Below are 22665 nucleotides of genomic sequence, written 5' to 3' on the forward strand. Positions count from 1 at the left end.
GCCGAGGGGCCCAGGCGTCCGGGACACCCCTTTGCTGGAGGGGCCCAGGCGTCCGGGCTAGTCTCTGCTGGGAGGGGGGGGGGGCCCAGGCACCCAGGACACCCCTTTGTTGACGGGACCCAGGCGTTCGGGACACCTCAACCCCATCACTGAGGGGGGGGCCCAGGCGTCCGGGACACCCCCCCAATCCCATCGGGACCCAGGTGTCCGGGACACCCCTTTGCTGGAGGGGCCCAGGTGTCCGGGCTGATCCCCCGTCAGAGGGGCCCAGGCGTCCGGGACACCCCTTTGCCAAAGGGATCCAGGCATCCAGGCTGATCCTTTTCAGGGGGCCCAGGTGTCCAGGTCACCCCCCCTCAATCCCATCAGGACCCAGGCGTCCGGGCTGATCCCCCGTCAGAGGGGCCCAGGCGTCCGGGACACCCCTTTGCCAGAAGGGCCCAGGAGTCCGGGATACCCCCCCCCCTCCGTTGGAAGGACCCAGGCGTCCGGGCTGATCCCTGTTGGAGGGGCCCAGGCATCTGAGACACACCCCCCCCACTCCCATTAGGACCCAGGCGTCCGGGTTGATCCCCCCTCAGAGGGGCCCAGGCGTCCGGGACACCCCATTTGCCGGAGGGGCCCAGGCATCCGGGCTGATCTCTGTCGGGAGGGGGCCCAGGCGTCCGGGACACCCCCTTTGCCAGAGGGGCCCAGGCGTCCGGGCCGACCTCTGTCAGGAGGGGGCCCAGGCGTCCGGGACACCTCCTTTGCCAGAGGGACCCAGGCGTCCGGGCCGATCCCCTGTCAGAGGGACCCAGGCGTCCGGGCCGATCTCAGTCAGGGGCGGGGGGGGGGGGCCAGGCGTCCGGGACACCCCTTTTGCCGGAGGGGCCCAGGCGTCCAGGACACTCCTTTGCCAGAGGGACCCAAGCGCCCGGGCCTATCTCTGTCGGGAGGGGGCCGAGGCATCCAGGACACCCCCTTTGCCAGAGGGGCCCAGGCGTCCGGGCCGATCCCCCGTCTGAGGGGCCCAGGCGTCCGGGTCGATTCCCCCCTCAGAGGGGCCCAGGCGTCTGGGACACCCCTTTTGCCAGAGGGGCCCAGGCGTCCGGGCCGACCTCTGTCGGGAGGGGGCCCAGGCGTCCGGGACACCCCCTTTGCCAGAGGGGCCCAGGCGTCCGGGACCCCCCATTTGCCGGAGGGGCCCAGGCGTCCGAGCCGATCTCTGTCGGGAGGGGGCCCAGGCGTCCGGGACACCCCCTTTGCCAGAGGGGCCCAGGCGTCCGGGCCGATCCCCCGTCTGAGGGGCCCAGGCGTCCGGGTTGATCCCCCCTCAGAGGGGCCCAGGCGTCCGGGACACCCCTTTTGCCGGAGGGGCCCAGGCGTCCGGTGCAGCGCTGCCGGCGGCCGGCAGGGGCGCCCCCCCCACCCGGTCCCCCCCCCCCCCCCCCCCGACGGCGGCGCCGCCCCCCCGGTGCCTTCGCCCGGCGCCGCCCGCCGCGGCCCAGAGCAGCGGCCGCGGCCCCGCCACCGCCATGTCCCCGACGGCGCCGCTGCTGCTGCCGCTGCTGCTCGGGGCTCTGCCGCCGCCCGCCGCCCCCCAGCCCCGCTTCAGCCCCGAGGTGAGACCCCCCCCCCCCAACCACCCCGGGCCGGGAGGGGGCCCAGGCGTCCGGGGCTTGCACCCCTCTGGGGGGGGGGGGGGCCCAGGCGTCCGGGGCTTGCACCCCTCTGGGGGGGCCCAGGCGTCCGGGGCTTCGACCCCTTCGAGGGGGCCCAGGCGTCCCAGGGCTTGCACCCCTCTGGGGGGGGCCCAGGCGTCCGGGGCTTCGACCCCTTCGAGGGGGCCCAGGCGTCCCAGGGCTTGCACCCCTCTGGGGGGGGCCCAGGCGTCCGGGGCTTGCACCCCTCTGGGGGGGCCCAGGCGTCCGGGGCTTCGACCCCTTCGAGGGGGCCCAGGCATCTGGGGCTTGCACCCCTCTGGGGGGGCCCAGGCGTCCGGGTGCTTGAACCCCTCTGGGAGGGGCCCAGGCGTCCGGGGCTTCGACCCCTTCGAAGGGGCCCAGGCGTCCCAGGGCTTGCACCCCTCTCGGGGGGGGCCCAGGCGTCCGGGGCTTGCACCCCTCTGGGGGGGCCCAGGCGTCCGGGGCTTCGACCCCTTCGAGGGGGCCCAGGCGTCCCAGGGCTTGCACCCCTCTGGGGGGGGCCCAGGCGTCCGGGGCTTCGACCCCTTCGAGGGGGCCCAGGCGTCCCAGGGCTTGCACCCCTCTGGGGGGGGCCCAGGCGTCCGGGGCTTGCACCCCTCTGGGGGGGCCCAGGCGTCCGGGGCTTCGACCCCTTCGAGGGGGCCCAGGCATCTGGGGCTTGCACCCCTCTGGGGGGGCCCAGGCGTCCGGGTGCTTGAACCCCTCTGGGAGGGGCCCAGGCGTCCGGGGCTTCGACCCCTTCGAAGGGGCCCAGGCGTCCCAGGGCTTGCACCCCTCTCGGGGGGGGCCCAGGCGTCCGGGGCTTGCAACCCTCTCAGGGTGCCCAGGTGTCCGAGTGCTTGGACCCCCCTCAAGAGGGCCCAGGCATCCCAGGGCTTGAACCCCTCCAGGAGGGGGCCCAGGCGTCCGGGGGTTTTGACCCCTCTGGGGGGCCCAGGCGTCCGGGGGCTTGGACCCCTCCGGGAGGGGGCCCAGGCGTCCAGGGGTTTTGACCCCTCTGGGGGGCCCAGGCGTCCGGGGGCTTGGACCCCTCCGGGAGGGGGCCCAGGCGTCCGGGGGTTTTGACCCCTCTGGGGGGCCCAGGTGTCCGGGGGTTTTGACCCCCCTCCTCGAGGGGGCCCAGGCGTCCGGGCACTTGACTCCCTCCATGGGGGCCCAGGCGTCCGGGATGCTCCCGCTGCCTTCTGTGGGACCTGGGTGTCCAAGGTTGGGGGGGGGGGGGGCGGGCCCAGGCGTCCGGGCACATCACCCCTCATGGGGACCCAGGCGTCCGGGGGAGGGGGGGGGAGAACTTTTGAGACATCGAAGCGGGAGGGGGCCCAGGCGTCCGGGCGGCCCCAATCCCCGAGCGGACCCAGGCGTCCGGGCGGCCCCGATCTCCGAGCGGACCCAGGCGTCCTGGTGGCCCTAACCAACCCCCCCCCCCCCCCACCAACCAACTTCAAAACCTCAACGGGACCCAGGCGTCCGGGACACGGGACGCTCTTGTGTCCTCAAAGGGGCCCAGGCGTCCGGGCCGCCCCCACCTCCAGCCGCCAACTCTGCCAGTCCTTTGTTCCCGCCCCCCCCCGCACTCCTCCGCCGGCCACGTTTCCCCCTTCCCTCCTTCCTCTTCCTCCGCCCGGGCTTTTTCCATGCCCGGCCCCCGCGCTCCTCCGGTTTTCCCGTCTTCCGGATGCCGGAGGAGGAGGAGGAAGGTTGGGGGGGGGGGTGGTTCTTCGTCCCGCCGCGGCTCCGTCCCTCCATCCCTTCGTCCTCCTACTCCGGCCACCCGTTCCCTCCATCCCGTCCGTCCGTCCCTCCGTCCATTTTTCCATCTCTCCGTCCAGCCCTCCATCTTTCTGTCCATCTGTCTGTTCCTATGTCCATCTCTGTGTCCACCTTCTCCATCCCTCCCTCCGGCCATCTCTCCGTCCACTCCTCCATCCATCCATCTCTCCATCCATCCCTCCGTCCATCTCTCCATCCATCTCTCCCTCCATCTCTCCCTCCATCCATCTCTCCCTCCATCCATCTCTCCATCCATCCCTCCGTCCATCTCTCCATCCATCCCTCCGTCCATCTCTCCCTCCATCTCTCCCTCCATCCATCTCTCCATCCATCCATCCCTCCATCCTCCTGTCCATCTCTCTCTCCATCCCTCCAATCCATCTCACTGTCCATCTCTCCATCCATCCCTCTGTCCATTCTTCCACCTCTCTGTCCATCCATCCAATAGTCCATCCCTGTGTCCATCTATCCAACTACCCCTCCATCCATCTCTCCATCCATCGCTGTCCTTCCCACCATCCCTCCATCCTTCTCTCCATCTCTCTGTCCATCCCCCCAGCTGATTGTCCATCCCTGGGTCCATCCATCTCTCCATCTCTCCATCCCTGTGTCCATCTGTCCAGCCCTGGGTCCATCATTCCATCCATCTCTCCATCCCTGTGTCCATCTCTCCATCCATCCCTCCAGTCCTGTGTCCATCTGTCCATCCCTGGGTCCATCTCTCCATCCATCCCTCCATTCCTGTGTCCATCTGTCCATCCCTGTGTCCATCTCTCCATCCATCTCTCCATCCTTGGGTCCGTCTGTCCATCTCTCCATCCATCTCTCCATTCCTGTGTCCATCTGTCCATCTCTGGGTCCATCTCTCCATCCATCCCTCCAGTCCTGTGTCCATCTGTCCATCCCTGGGTCCATCTCTCCATCCATCCCTCCATTCCTGTGTCCATCTGTCCATCCCTGTGTCCATCTCTCCATCCATCTCTCCATCCCTGGGTCCGTCTGTCCATCTCTCCATCCATCTCTCCATTCCTCTGTCCATCTCTCCATCCCTGTGTCCATCTGTCCATCCCTGGGTCCATCTCTCCATCCATCTCTCCAGCCCTGGGTCCGTCTGTCCATCTCTCCATCCATCTCTCCATTCCTGTGTCCATCTGTCCATCCCTGTGTCCATCTGTCCATCCCTGGGTCCATCTCTCCATCCATCTGTCCATCTCTCCATCCATCTCTCCATCCCTGTGTCCATCTGTCCATCCCTGGGTCCATCTCTCCATCCATCTCTCCATTCCTGTGTCCATCTGTCCATCCCTGTGTCCATCTGTCCATCCCTGGGTCCATCTGTCCATCCATCTGTCCATCCCTGTGTCCATCTGTCCATCCCTGGGTCCATCTCTCCATCCATCTCTCCAGCCCTGGCTCCATCTGTCCATCCCTGTGTCCATCTGTCCATCCCTGGGTCCATCTGTCCATCCATCTGTCCATCCCTGTGTCCATCTGTCCATCCCTGGGTCCATCTCTCCATCCATCTCTCCAGCCCTGGGTCCATCTGTCCATCCCTGGGTCCATCTCTCCATCCATCTCTCCATCCATGCCTCCATCCATCTCCCCGTCCATCCTTCTCTCCATCCGTCCGTCCGTCCGTCCCTCCCTCCCCCCCACCCCTCCCCCCGCCCCTCCCCCGCTCCCTCCTCCCTCCATCCAACTTTCCATCCCTCCCGCTGCCAAGACGCCTCCCTCCCCCTCTCCCCACCACCGCCGCCGTCTCCGGGACAGAGGGAGGGATTTGGGGGTCGGCCGGGGTTGGTTAGGGGGTGAGGGAGGAGGGGGGCCCAGGCGTCCGGGCCGAGCCCCGAGGAGGCGGGGGGGGCCCAGGCGTCCCCGGGAGCGGCGGGGAGGAGGAGGAGGAAGAGGAGGGAGATGGCCAGCCACGGGGTGGAGGTGGGGGAGAGCGGTCACGGGACGGGCGCGCGGGGGCGGCAAATTGCCGGTTGCTATCCCGGGAGGGGAAAAGGCGGTTTTTTGGGTTTTTTTCTGTTTTTTTTTTTTTTTTTTTTTGGCGGCCGACTGTATGTGTGCGTCTGACTGACGATGGTTTTGGGGGGGGGGGATTTGTCCCACCTCCCCTCCGCGGCGTAGGCCTGGCTGCAGCAATATGGCTACCTGCCCCCCGGCGACCTGCGCACCCACACGCAGCGCTCGCCCCAGTCGCTCTCGGCCGCCCTCGCCGCCATGCAGCGCTTCTACGGGTTGGCCGTCACCGGCACCGCCGACCCCGACACCCTCAAGTGAGTCCTCAGCGGAGGTGGGGCTGGAGGGCCTCCAGGTGGCACCAGTGGACATGGGGCTGGAGGTCCTCCTGCCACTGATAGGGGTGCTGGAGCTGGAGGGCCTCCAGGTGGCACCAGTGGATGTGGGGCTGGAGGTCCTCCTGCCACTGATAGGGATGGTGGGGCTGGAGGGCCTCCAGGTGGCGCCAGTGGATGTGGGGCTGGAGGTCCACCACCATCCATAAGGGCAGTGAGGTTGGAGGGCCTCCAGGCGGCGCCAGTGGACGTGGGGCTGGAGGTCCTCCTGCCACTGATAGGGGTGGTGTGGCTGGAGGGCCTCCAGGTGGCACCAGTGGATGTGGGGCTGGAGGTCCACCACCATCCATAAGGGCAGTGAGGTTGGAGGGCCTCCAGGTGGCACCAGTGGACGTGGGGCTGGAGGTCCTCCTGCCACTGATAGGGATGGTGGGGCTGGAGGGCCTCCAGGTGGCGCCAGTGGATGTGGGGCTGGAGGTCCTCCACCATCCATAAGGGCAGTGAGGTTGGAGGGCCTCTGGGTGGCACCGATGGATGTGGGGCTGGAGGTCCTCCTGCCACTGATAGGGTTGGTGGGGCTGGAGGGCCTCCAGGTGGCACCAGTGGATGTGGGGCTGGAGGTCCTCCTGCCATCGATAGGGGTGGTGGGGCCGGAGGGCCTCTGGGTGGCACCAGTGGACGTGGGGCTGGAGGGCCTCCTGCCACTGATAGGGATGATGGGGCTGGAGGGCCTCCAGGTGGCACCAGTGGATGTGGGGCTGGAGGGCCTCCTGCCATCCATAAGGGTAGTGGGGCTGTAAGGCCTCCGGGTGGCACTGATTGATGTGGGGCTGGAGGTCCTCCTGCCACCATCCATAAGGGCAGTGAGGTTGGAGGGCCTCTGGGTGGCACCAATGGACATAGGGCTGGAGGTCCTCCTGCCACTGATAGGGGTGGTGGGGCTGGAAGGCCTCCAGGTGGCACCAGTGGATGTGGGGCTGGAGGTCCTCCTGCCACCGATAGGGTTGGTGGGGCCGGAGGGCCTCCAGGTGGCGCCAGTGGATGTGGGGCTGGAGGTCCTCCTGCCACTGATAGGGGTGGTGTGGCTGGAGGGCCGCCAATCAGCACCAATGGATGTGGGGCTGGAGGTCCTCCTGCTACCATCCATAAGGGTAGTGAGGTTGGAGGGCCTCTGGGTGGCACCGATGGATGTGGGGCTGGAGGTCCTCTTGCAAATGATAGGGGTGGTGGAGCTGGAAGGCCTCCGGGTGGCACCGATGGATGTGGGGCTGGAGGTCCTACAAGTACCACTGATGGAAGTGGAGATGGAGGTCCTCCTACCATCCCCAATAGTAGTGGGGTTGTAGGTCCTCCACCACCCCCAGGGGTAGTGTGGGGGGGAGGTCATGAGTCCTCCCACCACCACCAGTGGAAGCAGGGTTGTAGGTCCTCCACGAGGCTCTTTGGGGTCTAGGTTCCCCCATGACCAAGGACAGCTGGGCTCTAGGTCCTCCAACCGGCAGTTCTAGGTCCTCCAATCAGGGTTCTGGGTCCCCCAATGATTCCCAATGGTTCCTCCAATCCCCTCCATACCCTGCTCTGACCCTCCCCACCCCAACCAGGGCCATGCGACGTCCCCGCTGCGGCGTCCCGGACAAGTTTGGGGCGGAGATCAAGGCCAACGTGCGGCGCCGGCGCTACGCCATCCAGGGCATGAAGTGGGAGCACCAGGAGATCACCTTCTGGTGAGGACGTGGTGGTGGCGGGGTGGGGGTGGGGGTTGCCGGTGGGTTTTGGCCGGGGTGGGGTGGACACGATGTGGGGCACCGGGATGGGGGAAACGTGGTACTGACGCTTGGCGGCGGTGGGGGGTGTGGTTGTCTCCTCCACCGGCAGCATCCAGAACTACACGCCGAAGGTGGGGGAGGCCGGCACCTTCGGGGCCATCCGGCGGGCCTTCGCCGTGTGGGCCGCGGCCACCCCGCTGCGCTTCCGGGAGGTGCCCTACGGGGAGGTGCGGCAGGGCCGGGCCCCCCAGGCGGACATCATGATCTTCTTCGCCGAGGGCTTCCACGGCGACAGCACCCCCTTCGACGGCGAGGGCGGCTTCCTGGCCCACGCCTACTTCCCCGGGCCCCACATCGGCGGCGACACCCACTTCGACGGCGCCGAGCCCTGGACCGCCCGCAACGATGACCTCAGCGGTGAGCTCGGCGGGGTGGTGGGCTGGTGTCCTCGGCCCGATCCTGGGCCGTCCTCGGCCCAATCAAGGGGCGTGGAGGTGTCCTCGGCCCAATCTGGGCTGTCCTTGGCTCAATGGCGGACGTAGAGGTGTCCTTGGCCCAGTCTGGGCCATCCTCATCCCAACTGGGGACGTAGATGTGTCCTCATACCAATGGGGGTCACAGAGGTGTCCTCGGCCCAATCTGGACTGTCCTTGGCCCAATGGGGGACGTAGAGGTGTCCTCGACCCAACCTGGGCCATCCTCGTCCCAATGGGGGACACAGAGGTGTCCTCGACCCAATCTGGGCCATCCTCGTCCCAATGGGGGCACAGAGATGTCCTTGACCCAACCTGGGCCATCCTCGTCCCAATGGGGGCACAGAGATGTCCTTGACCCAACCTGGGCCATCCTCCACCCAATGGGGGACACAGAGGTGTCCTCATCCCAACCTGGGCCATCCTCCACCCAATGGGGGATGTAGAGGTGTCCTCGGCCCAACCTGGGCCATCCTCATCCCAATGGGGGACACAGAGGTGTCCTCATCCCAACCTGGGCCATCCTCGTCCCAATGGGGGCACTGAGATGTCCTTGACCCAACCTGGGCCATCCTCATCCCAATGGGGGCACAGAGATGTCCTTGACCCAATCTGGGCCATCCTCCACCCAATGGGGGATGTAGAGGTGTCCTCGGCCCAACCTGGGCCATCCTCATCCCAATTGGAGATGCAAAGGTGTCCTCATCCCAACCTGGGCCATCCTCGTCCCAATGGGGGACGCAGAGGTGTCCTCGGCCCAAACTGGGCCATCCTCATCCCAATGGGGGATGTAGAGGTGTCCTTGGCCCAATGGGGGACCCAGAGGTGTCCTCGACCCAATCCAGGCCATCCTCGTCCCAATCCCGCTCCATCCTCGTCCCGGTTGGCTCCTCAGGACCCTCCTGCCCCCACAACCTGCCCCTCGTGTCCCCCCCAGCCCTGCTCTGGTGACCCCCATGTGTCCCCCGCCTCTCCCGCAGGGAACGACCTCTTCCTGGTGGCGGTGCACGAGCTGGGCCACGCGCTGGGGCTGGAGCACTCCAGCGACCCCTCGGCCATCATGGCCCCCTTCTACCAGTGGATGGACACCGAGGCCTTCGTCCTCCCCGACGATGACCGCCGCGGCATCCAGCAGCTCTACGGTCCGGCCCCCACGTCCCCAACCTTGTCCCCCTAGTCCGGTCCCCAACCTTGTCCCTGTAGACGTGTCCCCGTCCCAGTGTCCTTGTCCCCATCCCAGTGTCCTCGTCCCCATCCCCGTATCCTTGTCCCCATCCCAGTATCCTTGTCCCTGTCCCAGTATCCTTGTCCTCATCCCCATATTCTTGTCCCCATCCCAATGTCCTTGTCCCCGTCCCAGTATCCTTGTCCCTATCCCGGTATCCTTGTCCCCATCCCAGTGTCCTTGTCCCCATCCCAGTATCCTTGTCCTCATCCCAGTATCCTTGTCCTCATCCCCATATTCTTGTCCCCATCCCAGTATCCTTGTCCCTGTCCCAGTATCCTTGTCCTCATCCCCATATTCTTGTCCCCATCCCAGTGTCCTCGTCCCCATCCCTGTCCCACATCCCTAAGGGTGTCCTTGCCCCCGCTTCCCCCTCCCCGATCTCTGTCACCATGATCTGGTGACACCCCGGTCCCCCGGGGGGGGTGCTGACAGTGTCCCCGCAGGCAGCAAGACGGGGACAGGGCCCAGCCGGGCACCTCCGGGACCCCGCACCACGGCCCGGCCCCACGGCCCTGACCGGCCGCCCGGACCCCCCTACGGCCCCCGCATCTGCGATGGCAACTTCGACACCATCGCCATGCTCCGTGGGGAGATGTTCGTCTTCAAGGTGGGGGCGTGGGGACGTGGGGAAGGAGGTGGGGACGGGGACATGGGGATGTAGAGATGGGGACGGGGATGGGGACATGGGAATGGGGACATGGGGATGGGGACAGGGCCGTGGGGATGGGAGAAGGGCATGGAGATGGAGACATGGGGGGAGGGGACAGGGGTAACGGGGTGAGAATGAGGACGTGGGGATGGAGATGGGGCTGGGGACACAGGGACGAGGACATGGGGATGGAGGTGGGCATGGGGACATGGGGATGGGGAGACAGGGATGGGGACACGAGGACGAGGACAGAATGTGGGGATGGAGGTGGGCATGGGGACATGGGGATGGGGAGACAGGGATGGGGACACGGGGACGAGGACATGGGGATGGAGGTGGGCATGGGGACATGGGGATGGGGAGACAGGGATGGGGACACGAGGACGAGGACAGAATGTGGGGATGGAGGTGGGCATGGGGACATGGGGATGGGGAGACAGGGATGGGGACACGGGGACGAGGACATGGGGATGGAGGTGGGCATGGGGACACGGGGACACAGGGATGGGGATAGGGACACAGGGATGAGGATGTGGAGATGGAGGTGGGCATGGGGACATGGGGATGGGGACATGGGGATAGGGACACAGGGATGATGACGTGAGGATGAAGGTGGGCATGGGGACATGGGGATGGGGAGACAGGGAGGGGGACACGGGGACGAGGATGTGGGGATGGAGGTGGGCATGGGGACACGGGGACACAGGGATGGGGATAGGGACACAGGGATGAGGATGTGGAGATGGAGGTGGGCATGGGGACATGGGGATGGGGACACAGGGACAACGACGTTGGGATGGGGATGGGCATGGAGACATGGGGATGGGGACACAGGGATGAGGATGTGGGGATGGAGGTGGGCATGGGGACATGGGGACGAGGACGTGGGGATGGGGATGGGCATGGGGACATGGGGATGGGGACACAGGGACAAGGACGTGGGGATGGAGGTGGGCATGGGGATGGAGATGGGGACGGGCATGTCCCCGGAGCGGCGCCGGTGACGGTGACGTCCCCGCGGGCAGGAGCGGTGGTTCTGGCGCGTGCGGGACCGGCGAGTGATGGACGGGTACCCGCTGCCCATCGGGCACTTCTGGGTCGGGCTGCCCGGCAGCATCAACACCGCCTACGAGAGGAAGGACGGCAAGTTCGTCTTCTTCAAAGGTACCACGGGGACGGCGGGGGGCGGGAGGGGGACGGGCACGTAGGGACGGGGCCATGGAGGTGGGGACGTGGGGATGGCGACATGGGGAGGGGACAGGGAGGTGGGGATGGAGACTTGGGGATGGAGACCGAGGACATGGTGATGGGGACGTGTGGATGGGGACATGGGAAGGGAACCGAGGACATGGGGATGGGGATGGGGACATGGGGTCGTGGGGATGGAGACCTGGGGATGGGGACGGAGACGGGGGCATGGAGATGGAGACATGGGAAGGGGGACAGGGACGTGGGGACAGTGACAGGGATTGGGGAATGGAGACAGGGACGTGGGGATGGGGACATGGGGAGGGGGACATGGGGATGGCGATGGAGACGTGGGGATGGAGACACAGGGAGGAGACCAAGGACATGGTGATGGGGACGTGGGGATGGGGATGGAGATTTGGGGACGGTGACTTGGTGATGTGGACGTGGGGACGAGGACATGGGGATGGGGACGTGGGGATGGGGACATGGGGAGGGGACCAAGGACATGGTGATGGGGTTGTGGGGATGGCGATGGAGATGTGGGGATGGGGACGGGGACGTGGGGATGGGGATGGGGACGTGGGGTTGAGGACACGGGGAGGGGACCAAAGGGATGGGGACATTCAGATGGAGATGGGGACGAGGACATGGGGACGGGGTTGAGGACACAGGCAGGGTGGGGGAGGGGGGATGTGGGGACGGCGCTGGGTGGTGGGGCAGCCCGTCACCCTCCCCGGTGATGCGTGGGGGGACGCAGGGGACAAGCACTGGGTGTTCGACGAGGCGGCGCTGGAGCCCGGCTACCCGCGGCCGCTGCGTGAACTGGGCCGGGGCGTCCCCACCGACCGCATCGACGCCGCCCTGCTCTGGCTGCCCAGCGGCAAGACTTACTTCTTCCGCGGCAACAAGTGCGTGGTCCCCTGCCACCGCCTGCCACCCCCCGTCCCCTCTCTGGTACCCCTGGCACCTCCTGGCCACCTCCATGGGTCAACCAGAACCTCCTGGCCACCTCCATGGGTCAACCAGAGCCCACTGCCACCTCTCTGGGTCAACCAGAACCTCCTAGTCACCCCCATGGGTCAACCAGAGCCCACTGCCACCTCTCTGGGTCAACCAGAACCTCCTGGTCACCCCCATGGGTCAACCAGAGCCTGCTGCCACCTCTCTGGGTCAACCAGAACCTCCTGGTCACCCCCATGGGTCAACCAGAGCCCACTGCCACCTCTCTGGGTCAACCAGAACCTCCTGGCCACCTCCATGGGTCAACCAGAGCCCACTGCCACCTCTCTGGGTCAACCAGAACCTCCTGGTCACCCCCATGGGTCAACCAGAGCCTGCTGCCACCTCTCTGGGTCAACCAGAACCTCCTGGCCACCTCCATGGGTCAACCAGAGCCCACTGCCACCTCTCTGGGTCAACCAGAACCTCCTGGTCACCCCCATGGGTCAACCAGAGCCCGCTGCCACCTCTCTGGGTCAACCAGAACCTCCTGGCCATCTCCCTGGGTCAACCAGAGCTTGCTGCCACCTCTCTGGGTCAACCAGAACCTCCTGGTCACCCCCATGGGTCAACCAGAGCCTGCTGCCACCTCTCTGGGTCAACCAGAACCTCCTGGTCACCCCCATGGGTCAACCAGAGCCTGCTGCCACCTCTCTGGGTCAACCAGAACCTCCTGGCCATCTCCCTGGGTCAACCAGAGCCCACTGCCACCTCTCTGAGTCAACCAGAACCTCCTAGTCACCTCCATGGGTCAACCAGAGCCCACTGCCACCTCCATGGGTCAACCAGAACCTCCTGGCCACCTCCATGGGTCAACCAGAGCCCACTGCCACCTCTCTGGGTCAACCAGAACCTCCTAGTCACCCCCATGGGTCAACCAGAGCCCACTGCCACCTCTCTGGGTCAACCAGAACCTCCTGGCCATCTCCCTGGGTCAACCAGAGCTTGCTGCCACCTCTCTGGGTCAACCAGAACCTCCTGGTCACCCCCATGGGTCAACCAGAGCCCACTGCCACCTCTCTGGGTCAACCAGAACCTCCTGGCCACCTCTCTGGGTCAACCAGAACCTCCTGGTCACCTCCCTGGGTCAACCAGAGCCTGCTGCCACCTCTCTGGGTCAACCAGAACCTCCTAGTCACCCCCATGGGTCAACCAGAGCCTGCTGCCACCTCTCTGGGTCAACCAGAACCTCCTGGTCACCCCCATGGGTCAACCAGAGCCTGCTGCCACCTCTCTGGGTCAACCAGAACCTCCTGGCCATCTCCCTGGGTCAACCAGAGCCCACTGCCACCTCTCTGAGTCAACCAGAACCTCCTAGTCACCTCCATGGGTCAACCAGAGCCCACTGCCACCTCTCTGGGTCAACCAGAACCTCCTGGCCATCTCCCTGGGTCAACCAGAGCCTGCTGCCATCTCTCTGGGTCAACCAGAACCTCCTGGTCACCCCCATGGGTCAACCAGAGCCCACTGCCACCCTCCTGTCACCCCCTGTCACCTCCTTGGGGCACCCATCACCTCCCAGTCACCTTCTATCACCTCTCTGCATCACCAGCCACCTCCTGGGGTCCCGTCTGCTGTGCCCAGTCCTGTCCCCACAGGGACATCCCCGTCCCTGTGCTATTGGTGATGTCCCTGCCCCCACGCCCCGGGTGATGTCCCCATCCACATGCCCTGGGTGACATCATGTCCCGTCCCCCCCCTGGTGACTTCACGGCAGGTACTACCGCTTCAATGAGGACAGCCGCTCCGTGGACCCCGACTACCCCAAGGGCATCGAGGTGTGGGGCGGCGTCCCTGAGTCCCCCCGCGGCGCCTTCATGGGCTCCGATGACGGTGAGGGACGCGGGGGCGGGACACGGGGGACATCACAGGGTCACGGTGGACGTGGCGGATGGGGTGGACGTGGTGGATGGGGTGGACATGGTGGATGGGGTGGATGTGTGGGTACGTGGTGGACATGGGGGACATTGGGGACATCAGGGACGTGGTGGATGGGGTGGACATGGGGGACAGGAGGGTCATGGTGGACATGGGGGGATGGGGTGGATGGGGTGGACATGGGGGACAGGATGTGGTAGATGGGGTGGATGTAGGGGGACAACGCTGGGTCCTCACTGGCATCTCTCTTCTCTCTCTGCCCCGTGTCCTCCATCCTGTGTCCACCCCATGTCCCTTCATCTCCTCCCATGTCCCTCCATGTCCCTCCATGACCCCATGTCTATGTCCATGTCCCTAACATCCATGTCCCTCATGTTCATGTCCCCCCATATCCATGTCACCGACGTCCATGTCCCTCTGTGACCATGAACCTTCATGTCCCCATCCATGTCCCCCCATATCCATGTCCCTCCGTGACCATGAACCTTCATGTCCCCATCCATGTCCCTCCATGTCCATGCCCCTCCATGACCATGTCCATGTACCCTATGTCCATGTCCCTCAATGTTCCTCCATGTCCATGTCCCTCATATCTATGACCCTCCCTGACCATGTCCCTCCATATTCCTGCATGTCCATGTCCCTCATGTCCCTTCATGTCCATATCCCTGTCCCACCATGTCCCTCCATGTCCATGTCCCTCCCTATCCCCCATGTCCATGTCCCTCCATGTCCCCCAATGGGCCTCCATGTCCATGTCCCTGTCCCACCATGTTCCTCCATGACCATGTCCCTCCATATCCATGTCCATGTCCCGTTTCCCCATGTCCACGACCCTCCATGTTCATGTTCCTCCATGTCCGTGTCCACGTCCCTCAATCTTCCTCCGTGACCATGTCCCTCCATCTCCATGTCCCTCCATGTCCATGTCCCTGTCCCCCATGTCCATGACCCTCCATGTCCATGTCCATCCATGTCCATGTCCCTCCATATCCCCCATGTCCATGTCCCTCCATGTCCATGTCCATGTTCCTCCATCTCCATGTCCCTCCATGCCCCATATCTGCCATGTCCATGTCCCTCCATATCCATTTCCATGTCCCACCATATCCATGTTCATGTCCCTCCATGTCCATGTTCCTCCATAACCCCCATGTCCATGTTCCTCCATCTCCATGTCCCTCCATGTCCATGTCCCTGTCCCCCATGTCCATGACCCTCCATCTCCATGTCCATCCATGTCCATGTCCCTGTCCATGTCCCTCCATATCCCCCATGTCCATGTCCCTCCATGTCCCTGTCCATGTTCCTCCATCTCCATGTCCCTCCATGCCCCATATCTGCAATGTCCATGTCCCTCCATATCCCCCATGTCCATGTTCCTCCATATCCGCCATGTCCATATCCCTCCATGTCCATGTTCCTCCATGTCCCTGTCCATGTTCCTCCATCTCCATGTCCCTCCACGCCCTCCCCATGTCCATATCCTTCCATATCCGCCATGTCCATGTCCCTCCATATCCATGTCCATGTTCCTCCATGTCCCTGTCCATGTCCCTCCATATCCGCCATGTCCATGTCCCTCCATATCCATGTCCATGTTCCTCCATGTCCCTGTCCATGTTCCTCCATCTCCGTGTCCCTCCACGCCCTCCCCATGTCCATATCCCTCCATATCCGCCATGTCCATGTCCCTCCATATCCATGTCCATGTTCCTCCATGTCCCTGTCCATGTTCCTCCATCTCCATGTCCCTCCACGCCCTCCCCATGTCCATGTCCCTCCATATCCGCCATGTCCATGTCCCTCCATATCCATGTCCATGTTCCTCCATGTCCCTGTCCATGTTCCTCCATCTCCGTGTCCCTCCACGCCCTCCCCATGTCCATATCCCTCCATATCCGCCATGTCCATGTCCCTCCATATCCATGTCCATGTTCCTCCATGTCCCTGTCCATGTTCCTCCATCTCCGTGTCCCTCCACGCCCTCCCCATGTCCATATCCCTCCATATCCGCCATGTCCATGTCCCGCCATATCCATGTCCATGTTCCTCCATGTCCCTGTCCATGTTCCTCCATCTCCGTGTCCCTCCACGCCCTCCCCATGTCCATGTCCCTCCATATCCGCCATGTCCATGTCCCTCCATATCCATGTCCATGTTCCTCCATGTCCCTGTCCATGTTCCTCCATCTCCGTGTCCCTCCACGCCCTCCCCATGTCCATATCCCTCCATATCCGCCATGTCCATGTCCCTCCATATCCATGTCCATGTTCCTCCATGTCCCTGTCCATGTTCCTCCATCTCCGTGTCCCTCCACGCCCTCCCCATGTCCATATCCCTCCATATCCGCCATGTCCACGTCCCCCACATCCCCCCGCCGCCGCACGCCCCCTCCTCCAGCCTTCACCTACTTCTACAAGGGCGGCCGCTACTGGAAGTTCGACAACCAGCAGCTCCGGGTGGCCCCGGGCTACCCCAAATCGGTGCTGCGGGACTGGCTGGGCTGCGGGGGCCGCCGGGGAGGGGGGGGCGACGGCGACGGCACCGCCGGGGACGGCGTCACCCTGCCGCCCGAGGAGGGCGGGGGCGGCGACACCGAGGTCATCGTCATCGAGGTGGGGGCGGGCGCGGGCGCCGTGGCCCTGCCCCTGGCCCTGGCCCTGGCCGCCGCCGCCGGGCTGGCGGCCGGGGGGCTGCTCTGCCGCCGCCGCGGCCCCCCCAAGCGCCTGCTGCACTGCCAGCGCTCCCTGCTGCCCCGCGTCTAGCCACGCCCCCCTCTTCCCCCCCAAAGAGGCCACGCCCCCTTCCCCGAGGCCACGCCCCCCTTCCCTTTTTTGCAGCGAGGCCGGAGGAGGAGGGAGCTGCTGCTCCGCTGGGGCTTGGGGGGAGGCCACGCCCCCAACAGGCCACGCCCACCTGGAGGCCACGCCCACCTGGAGGCCACGCCCCCTCCCCCTTTTGCAGCGAGGCCGGAGGAGGAGGGAGCAGCTGCTCCGCTGGGGCTTGGAGGGGGGAAGAGGCCACGCCCCCTCTCCAACAGGCCACGCCCACCTGGATGGAGGCCACGCCCACAGAGGCCACGCCCCCAAAAGACACGCCCCCCCTTGGGTGCAGCCTCTCTTTCCCCTTTCCACCTGCAGCTCTGTGCTGCCCGGGCAGGCCACGCCCCCCCATACGAGGCCACGCCCCCTCCTCCCCGCCGAGGCCACGCCCCCAACCTCCCCGCATCCAGGCCACGCCCCCCCCTTTGTGGCGCACCAGCCCCCCCCCCCTTCCTTTTCCAGCTGTCACTGCCTGGGATTCCGGTGGCCACGCCCCCTTCCCCGCGAGGCCACGCCCCCCAGCGAGGCCACGCCCCCTTCTCCTCCTCCACGAGGGAGGGGGGAAATGCGGGGTGGGTGGAGCTTATCTGGACCCCGCCCCCTTTGTCCTCTCCCGCCTCCCTCGCTCCTGGTCCCCGCCCCCCTCGGTCCTCTTGGCCCCGCCCCCTCCCCGCTCCTGGCCCCGCCCCCTCCCGCTCCTGGCCCCGCCCCCTTCCCCCCGGGAGCCGCGCTGAGCGCGCCCGGGGGCTGGACCGGGGTGGGCGGGGGGGGGGAGGGGGTCACGTGACCCCCCCTCCCCAAGGGGGCGGGGCCGTCCGTAGAGCGGAGGCCCCTCCCCGTCCCCTGATTGGCCGGCGGGGCTGGGGAGGGGAGGTAACCCGGCGAGAGGGGGCGGGGCTATGCAAATGAGGGAGGGGGCGGGGCCCGGTTGTACATAGCGGGTTGGGGGGGGGAGTTCAGGGTTTTTTTTAGGGGAAATTCGAGGGTTTTGGGGGCTTTTTTATTATTTTTGGGGTTTTTTTGTTTTTTTTTTTTTTACCGTTTCGGGGTTTTTTTTCGGGGGGTTTCGGAGGGGCCCGGGGGGGGGGGGCGACCCCCCCTCCCCTCCCCCATCACACGCACTTCCTGCTGGGCGGGACTCGGGGGGGGGGGAGGGGCCACCCCGGACGCCTGGGCCCCTCCGCGCCCCCGGGGGGGGGAGGGGAGAGAGCCCAGGACACGACCGAGTTAATAATTAATAATTAATTAATAATAATTAATAAAGAACGGCCCGGAAATGAGGCTGCCGCCCTGCTGGGGGCTACTGGGAGGGGATTGGGGAATACTGGGAGGCACTGGGGGATACTGGGAGGCACTGGGGGCTACTGGGAGGGGATTGGGGAATACTGGGAGGCACTGGGGGATACTGGGAGGCACTGGGGGCTACTGGGAGGGGATTGGGGGGATACTGGGAGGGGATTGGGGGGACACTGGGAGGCACTGGGGGTTACTGGGAGGCATTGGGGGCTACTGGGAGGGGATTGGGGGGACACTGGGAGGCACTGGGGGTTACTGGGAGGCACTGGGGGCTACTGGGAGGGGATTGGGGGGACACTGGGAGGCACTGGGGGTTACTGGGAGGCACTGGGGGCTACTGGGAGGGGATTGGGGGAATACTGGGAGGCACTGGGGGTTACTGGGAGGCACTGGGGGCTACTGGGAGGGGATTGGGGGATACTGGGAGGCACTGGGAGCTACTGGGAGGAGACTGGGGGATACTGGGAGGCACTGGAAGCTACTGGGAGGGGGTTAGGGGACACTGGGAGGTACTGGGAGCTACTGGGAGGAGACTGGGGGACACTGGGAGGCACTGGGAGCTACTGGGAGGGGATTGGGGGATACTGGGAGGCACTGGGAGCTACTGGGAGGGAACTAAGGCTACTGGGTGACACTGGGGGCTACTGGGGAGCACTGGGGGGGCTCTGAGGGTTACTGGGAGGAGACTGGGAGCTACTGGGCAGCAGTAGGGGCTACTGGGAGGCACTGGGAGCTACTGGGTGACACTGGGGGGCACTGGGGGCTACTGGGAGACACCAGGGGCTACTGGGAGGCACTGGGAGGCACTGGGGGCTACTGGGGGGAGATTGGGAGCTACTGGGCAGCAGTAGGGGCCACTGGGAGCTACTGGGAGGCACTGGGAGCTACTGGGAGGCACTGGGGGGCTACTGAGAGGTAACTAAGGCTACTGGAAGGCACTGGGGACTACTGGGGGCCACTGGGGGCTACTGGGGGGAGACTGGGGGCTACTGGGAGGCACTGGGAGCTACTGGGAGGCACTGGGGGGCTACTGAGAGGTAACTAAGGCTACTGGGAGGCACTGGGGACTACTGGGGGCTACTGAGGGCTACTGGGGGGAGACTGGGGGCTACTGGGAGGCACTGGGTGACACTGGGGGGCTACTGGGAGGTAACTAAGGCTACTGGGAGGCACTGGGGGCTACTGGGTGACGCTGGGGGGCACTGGGGGCTAGTGGAAGGCACTGGGGACTACTGGGGGCCACTGGGGGCTACTGGGGGGAGATTGGGGGCTACTGGGAGGCACTGGGGGCCACTGGGGGGCTACGGGCAGGTAACTAAGGCTACTGGGAGGCACTGGGGGCTACTAGGAGACGCTGGGGGGCACTGGGGACTACTGGAAGGCACTGGGGACTACTGGGGGCCACTGGGGGCTACTGGGAGGCACTGGGTGACACTGGGGGGGCTACTGGGAGGTAACTAAGGCTACTGGGAGGCACTGGGGGCTACTGGGAGACGCTGGGGGGCACTGGGGGCTACTGGGAGGCACTGGGGGCCACTGGGAGGTACGAGGCAACGCAGGGGGCTACTGGGGCTTACTGGGAGGCCCTCGGAGGGGGACTGGTGCTTACTGGGAGGCCCGCGGGGGGGAGCGGGGGCGGCGGGCGCGTGCCTGGGCCGCCCGCCCGAGCGATGAGCTCAGCGCCGCCGTGGCCGCCACATCTGGCCGCCACATCTGGCGCCGGGGAGGAGGGGGGGGGGGCAGGCGCGTGACGGGCGGGCCCAGGCGTCCGGGAGGCCCCCGAGCACCCCGCCAAGGAAGGGGCCCAGGCGTCCGGGCACACGCAACAGCCGGCGGCGGTGGGGGAGTCAAACACGGCTTCTTTATTGCGGAGGGTGGAGGGGGGAACGGGGGGAAAGGGGCCCAGGCGTCCGGGGAAGGGGCCCAGGCGTCCGGGTCGTGATTCTTCTCGGCGCCGCGCGGGACCCAGGTGTCCGGGCTCCTTTACTGGTCCTGACTGGGCGGCGCTGGGGAGCCCTTGGGGCGCAGGCGGGGGGCGGCGGGGGGCGGCGGGGGGTCCGGCCGCGCTGCCGCCTCCAGGGCCCGGCTCAGCTGCACCGCCCGCCGCTGCCGGGGCGGGGGGGAGAGGGTCAGCCAGGGGCCCAGGCGTCCGGGAGAGGGGCCCAGGTGTCCGGGAGAGGGGCCCAGGTGTCTGGGGAGGAGGTCCAGGTGTCTGGGGAGGGGCCCAGGCGTCTGGGGAGGGGCCCAGGTGTCCGGGGGAGGGGCCCAGGTGTCTGGGGGAGGGGCCCAGGCGTCCGGGAGAGGGGCCCAGGCGTCTGGGGAGGGGCCCAGGTGTCCGGGTTGAGGGGCCCAGGTGTCCGGGGAGGGGCCCAGGCGTCCGGGGAGGGGCCCAGGCATACGGGGAAGAGGCCCAGGTGTCTGAGGAAAGGGCCCCAGCATTCGGGGAAGGGGGCCCAGGTGTCCGGGGAAGGGGCCCAGGTGTCCGGGGGAGGGGCCCAGGTGTCAGGGAGGGGCCCAGGCATCCAGGGAGGGGCCCAGGCGTCCGGGAGAGGGGCCCAGGTGTCCGGGGAGGGGGCCCAGGCGTCTGGGGGAGGGGCCCAGGTGTCCGGGGAGGGGCCCAGGCATCCGGGGAAGGGGCCCAGGTGTCCGGGGAGGGGCCCAGGCGTCCGGGGAAGGGACCCAGGTGTCCGGGGAAAGGGCCCAGGTGTCCGGACAGAGGCCCAGGTGTCCGGGGCGGGGACCCAGGCGTCCGGGGAAGGGCCCAGGCGTCCGGGGAGGGGGCCCAGGTGTCCGGGACACCCCCTCCCCACTACTCACCGCGAAGGCCTCGTTCTCCTGCCGCCGCCGAATCTGTCCCTTCCACAGCGGGGCCGGGCGGCCATCTTGGAGCGGTGAAGGACAGGCGTCAGGGACCCAGGCGTCCGGGCGGCCCCGCCCTGCCGCTCTCCCGAGGGACCCAGGCGTCCGGGCGCCCCCTTGTCCCATCTCCACGGCAGGGTGGGGCTGCCCCTTGGCGGGACCCAGGTGTCCCCCCCCCCGCCCCTCCCCGCCCCGCGAGGGGCCCCGGCGTCCGGGCCGGCTCTCACCCACGAAGGACCAGTCGGGCAGGTCGCGCAGGGGTCCGTAACCGCCGGTGCTGGGGGCCAAGCCCTGCCTGGGGGAGGGGCCGCGCTGAGCACCGGGGACCCCGGCGTCCGGGCAGCCCCGGCCCTCCCCCCCCAATCCCTGCCCCACCCCGAAGGGGCCCAGGTGTCCGGGGAAGGGCCCAGGTGTCCGGGCAGGGGGCCCAGGTGTCCGGGGAGGGGCCCAGGCGTCCGGGGAAGGGCCCAGGTGTCCAGGAGAGGGGCCCAAGCGTCCGGGGAGGGGCCCAGGTGTCCGGGGAAGGGGCCCAGGCGTCCGGGGAGGGGGTCCAGGCATCCGAGAATAGGGCCCAGGCGTCCGGGGCAGGGACAAAGGCATCCGGGGCGGGGACCCAGGCGTCCAGGGAAGGGCCCAGGTGTCCGGGGCAGGGGGCCCAGGCGTCCGGGGAGGGAACCCAGGTGTCGGGAAGGGGCCCAGGCGTCCGGGGAAGGGGCCCAGGTGTCCGGGAGAGGGGCCCAGGCGTCCGGGGAGGGGCCCAGGCGTCCGGGGGGAGGGGCCCAGGTGTCCGGGGAGGGGCCCAGGTGTCCGGGGGAAGGGGCCCAGGCGTCCGGGGGGAGGGGCCCAGGCGTCCGGGGAAGGGCCCAGGCGTCCGGGAAGGGGCCCAGGCGTCCGGGGAAGGGCCCAGGTGTCCAGGAGAGGGGCCCAAGCGTCCGGGGAGGGGCCCAGGCGTCCGGGGAGGGGGTCCAGGCATCCGAGAATAGGGCCCAGGCGTCCGGGGTGGGGACCCAGGCGTCCAGGGAAGGGGCCCAGGTGTCCGGGGAAGGGGCCCAGGCGTCCGGGGAGGGGCCCAGGCGTCCGGGGAAGGGGCCCAGGCGTCCGGGGGAAGGGGCCCAGGTGTCCGGGGAGGGGCCCAGGTGTCCGGGGAGGGGCTCAGGTGTCCGGGGAAGGGCCCAGGCGTCCGGGGGGAGGGGCCCAGGTGTCCGGGGAGGGGCCCAGGTGTCCGGGGGGGGCCCAGGTGTCCGGGCAGGGGCCCAGGCGTCCGGGCAAGGGCCCAGGTGTCCGGGGAGGGGCCCAGGTGTCCGGGCAGGGGCCCAGGTGTCCGGGCTCACTCCACTCTCCATTGCCCCATGCGCAGGTGGGGGCGGGGCGGGGCGCTCTGCGTCCGGGCCTGGATCTCCGCTGTGGGCAGGGCGGAGCCAAAGGGGGCGGGGTCAGACAGAGCCCCGCCCTCCCCGCCCCCGCCCCCTCACAGCTCCCCTCCCCCACTCCGCATTCCCCCCTCCCTTCCCCCCCGCCCCCACTTTTTGGCCCTGCGCCCCCCCCGTACCCCTCCCTAGTGCCCTCACAGGCCCCGCCCCCTCAAATAGGCCCCGCCCCCTCCTCCCAGGCCCCGCCCCCCCCGGTGGCCCCGGCGCTACCGAGCCGCAGCATCCTGCGCGCCGCCATGGCCGCGGCCGGAAGTCGCGGCGACGTCACCGGAAGTCGCCGCCCCGGCCGGAAGCGGCAGCCGGCGCGCCGCCG

General features: G+C 67.3%; 2 protein-coding genes across 2 annotated transcripts; one reads left to right on the forward strand and one right to left on the reverse strand.

Annotated features, from left to right (window-relative positions):
- Positions 1-1481: 1481 nt before the first annotated feature.
- On the forward strand, positions 1482-16716 carry MMP14 (matrix metallopeptidase 14). The gene is made up of 10 exons (XM_068921868.1): positions 1482-1604; positions 5592-5740; positions 7360-7482; positions 7634-7941; positions 8978-9139; positions 9669-9832; positions 10900-11038; positions 11823-11973; positions 13782-13897; positions 16346-16716. The coding sequence occupies exons 1-10, from the start codon at positions 1518-1520 to the stop codon at positions 16708-16710; spliced, it is 1764 nt and encodes a 587-aa protein (XP_068777969.1). The 5' UTR covers positions 1482-1517; the 3' UTR covers positions 16711-16716.
- A 3194-nt stretch (positions 16717-19910) lies between these two features.
- On the reverse strand, positions 19911-22640 carry MRPL52 (mitochondrial ribosomal protein L52). The gene is made up of 5 exons (XM_068921809.1): positions 22563-22640; positions 22254-22323; positions 21150-21217; positions 20881-20945; positions 19911-20169 (listed from the first exon to the last, which is right to left on the reverse strand). Exons 1-5 carry the CDS (start codon positions 22588-22590, stop codon positions 20047-20049), a joined length of 354 nt encoding a protein of 117 aa, XP_068777910.1. The 5' UTR covers positions 22591-22640; the 3' UTR covers positions 19911-20046.
- Between the last annotated feature and the right edge of the window lie 25 nt (positions 22641-22665).

This window comes from Struthio camelus, chromosome 29, assembly GCF_040807025.1.
Source record: "Struthio camelus isolate bStrCam1 chromosome 29, bStrCam1.hap1, whole genome shotgun sequence".
NCBI lineage: Eukaryota > Metazoa > Chordata > Aves > Struthioniformes > Struthionidae > Struthio > Struthio camelus.